Genomic DNA, 12,209 nt, shown 5'->3' with positions numbered 1-12,209 from the left:
TAGCACTGAAATTACAAGGCCTCGTTCCCTGCAGCTTCGTTTCAGAACTGCATTCTGTAGCACGCAATATGAGAGTGTCAATTGAAGCTTTTCTAGCTGTTCAAATAGTAATGGTATACTTCTCTTCATCAGTCCTCCAGCTGCCACAGATTCTCTGCTGCCTCATACAGAAGTGGATTTCCTGTTGTATAGTCTCATAGTCACCTGCCCATACTCAGTACTTGCAGAATAGTAATATTTTGAAGTCCTTACCCATTCATTGAAATTGTTCAAATCTAATAAATCTCAAAAGTAATCATGAGCAGGAAACAGGGAAAAGCAGAGACTGAGAGACAAAAGCAGTAGAATGATAAAAGCTTCATTTCTTCATGAATCCATGAATCACAACCATCTGAATCACAATTTGTCAATAAAGAATGTTTGTTGGCCCCAATAGCTTAAGGGATTCCCCTCCCCAGGTCACAGCATGGACAGAGCATGCCATGTCAAGGCAACAGGGAGAAGGGACACAAAGGAGCATGAGACATCAACTCCTTAAGGCAAGAGGCATCAGAAATCCCCCTTTTCATCAGGCCATAAACTCAAAAGCCCCCTTTTCCACATGGGATTCAAAGCCAGAAGCATTTTAATGCCTAAACTAGGTCAGTCTTTGTTTACACAAAACAGGGATGAGAAAGGAAGTATCAATTCATTCTACTTGGTCAGGATGGGTCAAAACCACCAGACTACAAGGCACAGAGTAGCCTGTCATTTTTTTCTTTATTTTTAAGAAAAGAAACCTTATCAAAGGCACATTCAGAGAACAAACTTCACACAGATGTAGCCAGGTAACAAACAATTATTTTAATTTAAGACAGTTATGATTCTTCTGTGGGAAAACTGGCAAAGAAATTTAAAGTGATGTCATATTCTTATTAGGCTATACCTTACAGTTACTTAAGGTTTCAGCTCCCATTTGCCAACTTTTGTAACTCTGGAACACCATGAGGTCTTCTGGTATCCATAACACATACCATAGTAAATAACAGATAGCTCGAGGTATTTTAGCTTCAGTCCAGAAAAACAAACAAACAAACCCCAAAGAACAACAAAAACCCTCACTAAGCAAAAGAAAACAAGCCACCATGCTACAAAACAAAAAGGACAAAAAAAACCTAAACCTAAAACATAAGCAAAATCACAAACATGATACAGTTGTCTTAACCTTTTGACAAGTTTCCTTTGCCTTCAAGTTTTTCCTCCAACTCCATAGCAATCCTTGTACTCCCCAGTAAGTCCCTTAACTGTATGTAGCCTATGAAAATTTTGCCCTTATGAGGTGGGAAAGAAGAAGGGGGAGGAGGGAAAAAAAAAAAAACAAACCAAAAAAAAACAAAAAAAAACAACAAAAAAAGGGAAGATCTCCACAAGGGGTTCACAGGTGAGCTAATCCTGAAGACCTAGCAATGATTCACAGATTTCCACTGGGCTTTTATGATAAAATAAGATATCAGTAAGATTTATTTCTTGCTCCATATTCCGCAGATTTGAATTTCAGTTATGTAAACTATCACACAAGTAAGAACTACCACAGTGATGGAAAGAGGTGCACAAGTGACTTGATGTGAAACCATGTTTGATCACACAGTGATGAGTTTTGTGAACTGCAGTTGTAAAGACAGACTAGATTTCTGCTAGAAAGGAAAGCACTCTTTCCCTTCTCAATGAGCCAGTAGTTTTTACAGCAACAGCCCCCAGGATCGAGAAGAAAGATTATTGAAATGTGTGCACTGGCAATCAATGCTTCACAAATGCAGGCAGGACTCAGTAAACTCAATGTCAGACACAAACACTTCTGTCTACAGCCTCCTGAACCAAACTAGTTGTGGATTACAGAAAGTGTGGGACTTTCTTACAATGACCACTCATTCTCTGGTCTGCATGTAGGACAGCTACTCACATTATTGGAATGTTAGAGTGTCATTCAAAAGAAGTTAAGGATGTGTTATTGTGAAGTTACAGCTTTATGTCGGTTTGCAAGTTTCACTTAATCTCACTTCACATTAATACTGAACAGATCCATTGAAACTCTTCAGCAGTGTAAGGAACCTGCAGAACACAGTAGTAAAGCACAGTTCCCTATACAGGACAATCCACATAAGGGATTGTTAACTAGGTTAGCCAGAGTCTTTGTAATAGAATGAAGCATGTCTGAGCATGAATGTCTCAGCATTGTCCTGCTCAGACAATGGCAAAGGAGAGAACAAACCATTTTTAGGCAATACCAATGCATACCATCCCTTCATATGATACTAGCTCCTACAGACTTGGTTTAGGAATCTCAGCAACACCTCACAGAGTTTTGAAAAAGACTAGGCAAACACACACCTAGAAAACAAAAATCTTGCTAAAGTTAGAATAACTTTATGCAGTAATGAAAAGTTCTAAAACAGCAGACATTACATGTTGAAAATAGCAACCTTTTCCTTTTCTCCTCATTTTCTACTATGCCTCAGACTCATTCACTAGGTCTTATGTATATCATGTTTTGTAAGAGATTCAGACCTATCAGTGAAGCAGTCAGATCACATGTTTCTTTGTAAGGGCCCTGCTATCCAGGCACAGCCCCTGAGCCAGGATCTGAGTCCCATCCACCCTCAGTTACCTGTATGCTCTCCCAAATATCCACTGTCCTGGAATACTCAATTTCTTGCTTAACACACCTAAGGTCACACAACAAACAGAATTAGCATGCTGATCCATTAAGCATTTTAATTCTCCAACACTAGGAGGAGACGTCAGGGAAAAAAAGATGGGTATTTCTTTCTCTTTTCATTTTCCCCTCCTCCCCACCTCCAAACACACACACTGCACTTTGATCTTGCTTGGCTCACTTGGAGTTTCCAGTTTCTAGTAAAGCTGGGATGAGGAGTCCTGCCTTACTCTGTTCTTACTCTTGACTTGGCAGCTGCCAGCATCTTGTTCAGGGAGAAATCCAGTTCAAGGAGACTGACAGCATTTAACTCCCAACAGCTCTTCAGCTCTAGCAGACGAGTTCCAGGCTCAAGGTGTTTGTTTTTCTACCTGGTATGCCTACATTGCAGGACATGCAAAGCCCCAGCAGAAGATATCCAGTTATTGCAAGCTGGCAGCTAAGAGCAGTGGCATGCACCATGGTAAGGACCAACGCTCAGCATGATGCCACAGATTGAAGTATACGCCTTAACTCTTCAACTGACATGGCAGTATGAAGTGCAAGACCACTGAAAAGCAACAGCATCAAGATTGCTATTTCAGTTTTCTGTCACATGGGATCTACCCAGGTAAAGAATACCCACACTGCCCACAAACTGGAGCAGCACAGTAATTAGAACATTTTGTTTAACAGACTTTACATCTTGTTTTCTATCCAGCATTGTAGCATGGCATATCAGTCACAAGTTTATTAAACCATTTTGGATGTTTGAAGTGGTTTTCTTCAGAAGCATCTAGATTAGCTTTTTAAAAATACATATTTTTACTCCAGTTGTGAAACCTTGACACTAGTATTCTATCCCGACTTCTAAATGTGAACAAGAATTTAGGAACTTGTGTTCAAAACTCTCATAAAGCAATAAATACAAATTACAGAAAGATCCAAAGTAGAAAGATGAAACATGTTGCTTTTGGCATTACTCTGTTCCCTATTTATGTCTACAAGAAGTCTGACATGACAACTGCAAAGAAAGATCTCAGACAAACTCATATAAGTGTGCCAAAAGGACTGGAAGCCCCAGCTCACATGATGAGAATGTCAAGCATTTCCTCTGCTGCTGTGTACGACTGCACCTCCTAACCAGGGGTCAAAAGCAGATTTGAGTTTTCAGTTTGAGGCTTGGGGGTCTTTTTATATTAATTTTAAATCAAAAGAGTGTTTTCTTTGTCCTTCTAAAGTTATAGACTAGTGCCAAAAATGTTCAACATTTAACATTATTAGTGAAGTCATTTATAGAAGCTGCAATTTTGGCATATATATTTAACAAGTCATTTAAATTCTAGCACCTTAAATTATGTAGATTGGGTTGTCACTATGACAACAATTTTTACATGTCTGAAACATACAAAAGTACCTTTTTTTCTGTTCCTTACTGAAGCCAAGAGTTATTGAAAGCTTTACCTCTTCTGGACAGAAAGGCAGGACTTCCATAACATCTGATTCTAGACAAAATATGTAAGTTACTTGTTGAATGAAGGAAGTTTTCATGAACTTGAACAGCTATAATTTAAAAAATACTTTGAACATAGAACACTCGAGGGAATCTAAGACAACAGGGAAGAAAACATATGCAGGAATTCAGGAATGGGTAAAGCTCTTTTTTATCATCATTAAGGCTAAGAAAGTCTTTTAATAACTTTCTCAAAAGATAACCCAAACAATCTCAAGGTCAGGCTTCACATTTAAAACCAAAGTTTCTCTAAAAGCCAACTGGTTCAAAGGATCTTGCTTTGATTCAAGTCTCCATACATACATCTTTGACACAAACACTTTGCTGGTAATGCTTCATTCTATTACAAAGAAAAATCAGTTTGATGATGTGAAAGTGACATAGTGTTTGTTTCATTTAGAAAACAACACCACAAAAACTTCAAGGCCTAAACTTGGAGACAAAGTGCTAAAACAGTTTGTCCCATACTATACAACTGTTCAGAATCACAAAATATTGGCATATCATTCATTTAAAGAGACAACTGTGAAGTTACTGGAGGTGATCCAACAGCAAAAAAAAAAATAAAAAAAAAGGTTGATTTTACAATAAACTGTTTCTTATTATTTATAGAGACATAGCCACTGTACTAAAATTGTCATATTGACCAGTATGTCATTGATACCACTATCACTGCATGCATTCATTTAACACTCAGTTATCTCTGTCAGCATCAATGCCACATATATCCAAACAAGACTTGCCCTGTCAAAACAAGACCTGTGACCCAGCCACAGGAATATAGCTTCCTGCTGCTACACAACATTAACCTAATGTTTACACACCATTCAATTTGAAATCTTTGTTCAGGTCTCTTCTGTCACACGTAGCTAACTTTTGATCCTCAAAATCAACACTGCATCTGGAAGCGTTCTGCTGAAAGTCACCTGCTCCATTTTCACTCTCTTCCTCAAATTGAACAGAAGTAAGGTCAAGCATTCATTTAAACCTGTAGCTTGCCACTACTGTTAAAGTGGACATACTCCAAGCACAGCCTAGCTGCCAGCGTGGAAAAGAGCTTTTGGGAGGCACAAAATTTATCCAGCACAAGATCTGACCAGCTGCAAGATGCCTGCCCTGCTTTTTCCTAGTCTCATAGAAGTTCCAGGTACAATCAGTCATCTTGTATTCAGTTTCAGGTGAATGCAGGTAAGCATTTGAAACAGCAAAAGGCAGGAAGAATACTCCTTTGTCTCGGAACAACCCTGCTTTGACCATCTCATCTGACTGCAGGCTTTGTAGGAGGCATTTGTCACTCAGTCCTATCCCAGGGCCTACAGTAAAGGTTACACTTCTGTCCATAGCAATCTCAAAACCTTCCAAGTTTGAAGGAAGCTGAAGTGTCACAAATGGAAGATCCAGTACGCTATCCATACACACATACTACATGCCTGAGGATACAGATGTAGGAAAGTAGGCATGGCATCTGTACCGCAGCTCACATGAGCAAGTGCAGCACAGCAAGGCAATAAGCTCAGTTACTACACTGCAAAAACACCACACAGTTACATAAAATGGCAAGGAAAAAGAGAAAAGATACAGAATTGTAAACAATTTTTGTGATAGTGACACTTCAGGGTTTTTTAACCAGCTGCTCAGTTTTGTGCTCTATATTCAATCTTCCCTCCTAACAGCTCCTGCGATGCAGCTTTTTCCCTGTTAATACAAACTGCATTATTCATAATCTAATTAAGCCTAAAATTAGGTATCCCGCCACATCAATACAGAAACATGAAAGTCAGGTTTCTCTTTTGATATCTTTCTGAAACTTCTACAAGATTTCCTATGGTTAGTTTGAAATCTCATGGCATAGATTTTGTCTGTGTGATATCTTGCCTTAAATACAGGACATACCAAAATAGCCAATATATTGGCTAAAAAGATCATACTTCCTTGATCAGGGAACAGTTCTCTGAGGAACTAGTCGGGAAAAAGTGACAAGTCCTGCAAAAGTGAGGCTGCACAGTCATGCTGTGAAAGAACTGCACTGCCAGATGTGCCACTATCACAGAACCCTCTTATTGAGTTAATAATCAAGATCTCTTCCTCTTTTGTTTTGGAAAATTGCTTTGTATATTGAAGTTTGTATTGGTATTTCTAATCTGTATTATTTCCATATCAAATGTGGTTTTTCCCTTCTGTCTCTACGCATTCAGAAAAAAAGCCCAAAAGCTACACTGCTGGTTTTCTCTGTGTTCATGTGAAATTTTGCCTTCAAATGCACTTACTTGGCTCTCACAAGCATGTTCAAGGGTAAAATCTGGATCTTTGCCACAACTGCATTCCTTATTGCAAATACATGCCAACCTTCAAAGTTCAGTTATTTGAGCAAAAACATACATTAATTGTTGTGCAAGGGGGGTGGAAAGTATATCAGATGAAGCACATCTGAAAGTATTTCACTCCGCTCTTTGCTTGATAAATCAGCATAAAGCTGGATCTATTCTCTTCTAGTTTTTCTATACAGCCATTAAGACCACACAGGTGAAGTTCTACACAAAATCAAACTTAACAACAACCAAACAAGCATTCAGAATAAAATTACCTTCTCATATTTGTTATTCCAGGACTGGTCTAACAGGTATTGCAACATTTGTCAGCATAAAGTTATTCAGTTACATGTAAAAAATAATGGAATGCAAGGAGTGTGTTGCAATAAGCCAGCTTAATAGATACCAGCAACTTAAAAGGCACTTTTCTTTCACCTATGAAGGACAACAGTGAATAGCTTGGAAAGGTGCAAGCCAGGTAACCAAGAAGAAATTCTTAAAACAACACCTTCAATAATTTAGTATCAACAGCACATTTTACATGGGACAGAGATAAAAATGAGAGAAGTTCATTACCCTAAAGCATTAATCACATCTTTCATCTAAAAAGGCACAAATTTTATCCTTCACACTTGCTCTGAATAAAGCCTGAGTTTAACTTCGACTTGGAAAATGCTTATGGTTTGGATAGAGTAGAACTGATGAAGTTGACTGGTTTCTCCTCTTACACCTCAAGCGTACACTGAACCTATGAGGCAAAACCACCATCACTGCTATGACTGATAGCACTTATGCTCTCTCTGGAAAACATGTTGGTCTGTGTCACATCACAACCTGGTATTATCAAAGCAAACTCTTTGCTAAGAGACAACTTAGCAAAGTTGTCTAAGACTAAGGTACAGCCCACCTAGTGAAAGACTGGATGCATTGAGCCCAAATTTTCCCTTCACTTCCCAGAGGGAAGAGGAGATAGCTATTCTAGAACTTTCATAAAGAAGTGAGCCTGACGATGCCTCTGAAGAGGCAGCTCATAAGATCACAGACCCAGGCCTGCTCTAGTAGAGGAGAAGGAGCAGGCACAAGAACATCCTTAGGTTCCTGTTCTTTAAAGCTCTGTAGGGCTATCTGAACTGGTGCCAGACAGGCATAGTGGGAGAGAAAGTAGAAGACCCCAGAACTGGAACACAGTCATTGAAACTAGATTTTCAGCCAACTGAACAGGTCCTACATTACAAGTTTTCCATGCTACTTCCTATCAATGCCCTACAAATTTATCATGATGAAAAAAATTACTTCCTCTCTTAATTCCCCGTCCCCAATCCTCAGCATCTCATACCAAGTCTGAAGAACTGACTCTTTTGTGCTGGCGGCACCTAATTGTTTGCAAATTGTGACTGCAAGAAAGCATTAGATGTAATTTATTAAGACTCCTGTCCATTAATTTTGGCTCATCAGACAGAAGGCATCTTGCCACTTTCCACCCCCGGCCATATTTTTCACAGTCCACTCCACCAGTCCAAGTTCAACCAAGCTGTCATCATCAGCAGGCTCCTGAACACAAACAAGCCTTCCAAGCTCAAGAACACAGGATTTCCTGAACCATATCAGAACAGGCACTCATCAAGACAATAACCAAAAGCATTTTAAACAACAATAACAAAAACGAAACCAAACCCAAACACCCCAACACAGGAATCTATTATTGTTAGTAGTCTTATTATTACAAGGTATGCAATAGCTTTTCCAGACAATTTCTTTCTAGGCCCAAACGTGTGCATTTCCTCATAGTAGGATGGTTCATGACCTCTATACAAACCTTCTCTATGAAAAGTCACTGACGATTCATGTGGAGAAACAGGCACTTCAAGCCTGGTGAAGGAGTTGGGATGTCTCTAAGCATAAAAGTGTTTTATGCTATATACTCTATGGAAGTAACAACTCTTTAAACATTTCCAGCATGTCTACATGAAAATTAGACAGAGTTTGGCTACCAAGTTCTATGGCCAAACCAATCCTTTCAAATGTATCTAATCCCACTGTTTTCCAGGAAAACAAGGGCAAGGGATGGAGATGACAACTACCTTGACCACTTGCATTACTGAGATTGCACTTTAGCCTTGCCATACTTTCTTCCCAAGAGACATCAGCTCCCCTAAAAAGGTTACACACAATTCAGTAGAGATTCATTTCTTCTCATTAGAGGTTTTCCCAGTACAGGGTAGAGCAAGTCTCAGGGAGACAAAAATAAAGAACACGGCTTCAGGGCTTGTCAATGACATCTAAACAATGCGACATTAGAGCCCAAGTTACCTGATTTTGGAAAGGAGGGATAGAAGTTGTTTTAAGTGAACTGGGATACAAACAGAATTAAATAGGTAAGCAAAGAAAGGGATAGAGAGAGGTAAAGCTGGAATGAAATATGAGTAGCCCAGGAAAGCAGGCAGAACCCAAGCCAATAAGAAAAGAAAGATCCTACATGATGCTAACAAGAGAAAACTTTGGGTTCGCAGAGTAAGAAAGCTAGAATTGACATCAAGCCCAGAGGGTAAGACCACACACAAGCTGCAAAGCTTAAGTATAAGACAAACTAGATAAAGAAGGAAGATGACTGGAAAGGCTCTTGAAAGGGAAGGGGCTAGCAGAAAAAGGCACAAGAAAATGAAGCACATGCAAAAGCCTCAATCCCTTAGCACATTCCCATATGAAAATGGGATTCCAGATTTCAGCTCGCTGTTTGTTACTTGTCAGGTTGTATGTATCTATGCAACAGATTCCTTATCTGCAGGCTTTCAGCAAGCTGGGCAGTTTTCTTCAGAAACTCTTATTATGGTGTATCCATCATTCAGGTATTCAACTTAAGTCTTTTTAATCACACTGTGTATTTAATTATCCATGTAAAGGGTGGTGAGGAGAGAGAAGTTAGACTACCCTCCCTTGGTCCCACTTTCCATGGCAACAGATTCTATCAGAGTATTTAAAGGTTTAAATTACTAGTTTCAAATCTTCCTGCTATTATCTTTAACAGACAAGCCAAAAGAGTGAAGTATACATCAGTACTTTGGATTTCAGGAAAATCTTAATTTGACATATTTAACAGATCTTATGAATCATCCTTTTTACATGACACTACACTTTAAGATTCAGTTTGCCTTAAATAAACTGAAAGATTTTTCTTATTTAACATGCTCATAGAGCCCTCTGGTTTGTGTGCTACCTAACATGTACCCATGTTTCAGGTGGACTTCCCAAGTGGTTGAATTCCATTTTCAGACTATTAAAATCTGAAAACCTGAAATAGTCAAGCAGCAAATACTGGCTCAGACACACCAAAGAGTCTATTCCATTTCACCTAAGAGACTTGGCTTGCTCAGCAAACAGGGACATGGCAAGCACCAGTGGAAAAAAGTTATTCTTCTTTTCCGTTAGCTTAGGTACAGGATGAAGCATTACTTTGGTTTTAATTACCAAAACAAGAACTAATGCATTTAAAGAAACAACCTCCATCAGCAGTTAGCATTAAATTACCAATCCTAGCCAGAGAAAGAGGGAATAAACATTTACAGTGCAAAACCCTGTAGGCAAGTTTAACAGACAATATCTGTAAAATGCAGAAATCAAGATTACATTATGACTTCTGCCTGTCTATTAGGAAATACAAAGGGATTTACCTTCCAACATCCCTCAGTGGTACAGTTTGATAGTCTGAGGATGCAAATGCAAATTCACAGTCTTAGGAGTAAAAGCTGGACTGTTACAACACTCAAGTTGTAACTGCCAGACTTCTGTTATTTAAAGGTACCACTGTTGCTTCAACACTTGCATCAGCCATCCTTTCCAACTGTGAAAAATTAAAAAGTCAACAGGCCCTAAACACTTCTACTGGTGCCCCACAGTCTGGGGCTTTGGAAGAACACCCTCTCCACTCCACAAAGAAATAAAACTGAGGGAAAAAAAAAAAGAAAATTACACATCTGAAAAAATAACTGCACCACAGCTCTTATACCAGTCAGTTTACATGTAGAATACTGTTACCTCATGGATAATTATGAAATGGTGTTTTTTTGAAATGAAAATTTAGCTGAAAAAAAGATTGCTGAAAGCAAGTGCCTCAGAATCTACCTGCTTCAGCTGTGCCATTGCACAAGCTAAGTCCATTTCTTCCAAGGCTGCAAAGTACAAAAAGACAACCCACAATAGATTTTCACAGTGAGTACACAATGAACTGCCATGCCAGTAGAGTCCTGCCGAAATACTAGAGACTTAGTTACATGTTCACACGTGAAAAGAGAAGTGGTAAGACTGAAGAACCCGTACATGCTATTGCCCACTATCACATCAACAACAGACCAAAGGCTCTGCCTCTGCTCTTCCTAGAGTTACGTAAGGAAAAAAAACCCACAAAAATCCCAGACCAAGCACTTGTATGTCTCTAGTGAGCAACATCACAACCAACAATCATGAGTATATTTCTTCAGTTTCTCACAACATCTCCTTAGTTAAAGTCTGTAGCATAAAACCAATATTCTTAACACAAAAGAAGTACAACAGTTGACATCACATCACACTTCCTTAAGTATAAGATCCCCTTAACTTGAAATATGGTCAGTAGCCTTATAAATACATTAACTTTTTCCATATGACTTTAAACATTTAAAGTAGTCTAATTAAACAGGTTCACACCACTAATCAACTTCTGCATGTTCCTGAACACTTTGGAAAAGAAACAGTAATTACAGCATCATAAAAAATTGTTCAAGATCACTCCTTTAATTGCTGTTCAGAACAATCCAGAAATACACCATGTAAATTTAATTCCAGCTAGATATATTTGACCCAATTCATTTCCAGTTTAGCCATAAACAACAAAAAGAAAAAAAAAAGCATAACAAATATGGATGTATGCATAAGCATAAACGTATGGGGCCTAATACAAATCTAGTCAAAGGAACATAGGAACTGTAAAATACAACCAGTAAGGTAATGTAATATTATGTAGACTTAAAGAAAATAGCAATTCATGCATTCATATAATAAAAGACATAAGTATAATCAGTAACTACTCCTTTACTGTGCCTTCACTCTTACAATCCATGTTTGTGTTTAATGTGTTTATTCATGATTCAGTCACATCAACACATCTGAAGAGTATTCCACACTGCTTTGCAGCTGAAGATAAGGAAATGTAGCTACCACAAACTACAAACAGAACTGTTTAGCCTTAAAATCTGCAAACATCATAGCACACAAAGCATATTTTTTCCCATCTTAAACTTAAGCATTTGGAATAATAAGCTTATGATGTACTATCTTCCTCTAAAACATACAGCTGTTTTCGGACATGTAGAAGACCAGAGGTATCTGAAACTACACAAGCCATCCTTAAACACACACTATAGTCTAGTTTTTCATCAACTGCACAGAAAGAAAATACTAACTCTGAAATACTGAGGACAAGTGCTTACCTTCAATCCTTTTTAAGGCCGACAGACAAGTATCCCGGCTTGGAAACTCAAACGGATTATTACAGGTCCGAATGGTGTCACATTCGCACTTCCCGTTGATTATGTTACAACCTGTTATAAGGTTTTCATTGCATGGTTCAAATCCAAGAAGCTGATCATCATCCCAGTTTTCATCTAAAATAAACAAACAAACTTGCTCACTACTGGATTTCAGCTGCAGTACGTAATTTTCAGCTGCTTTGGAGTTGGGTGGG

The 12,209-nt window shown here is 38.5% G+C and overlaps 1 protein-coding gene across 1 annotated transcript in view; it reads right to left on the bottom strand.

Moving 5' to 3' along the window:
- CRIM1 (cysteine rich transmembrane BMP regulator 1) overlaps nucleotides 1-12,209 on the bottom strand; it is a 175,092-nt gene that overhangs the window by 147,834 nt on the left and 15,049 nt on the right. The window contains exon 2 of the mRNA XM_041476809.1: nucleotides 11,956-12,129. Within this exon, the coding sequence (XP_041332743.1) occupies nucleotides 11,956-12,129 (174 nt within the window). The remainder of the gene's footprint in view (nucleotides 1-11,955; nucleotides 12,130-12,209) is intronic.

Source organism: Pyrgilauda ruficollis, unplaced genomic scaffold (genome assembly GCF_017590135.1).
Source record: "Pyrgilauda ruficollis isolate IOZ18807 unplaced genomic scaffold, ASM1759013v1 scaffold4, whole genome shotgun sequence".
In the NCBI taxonomy this organism is placed as follows: domain Eukaryota; kingdom Metazoa; phylum Chordata; class Aves; order Passeriformes; family Passeridae; genus Pyrgilauda; species Pyrgilauda ruficollis.
The sequence above is the reverse complement of the archived record's forward strand: the minus strand, read 5'-3'. Positions and strand labels throughout refer to the sequence as shown.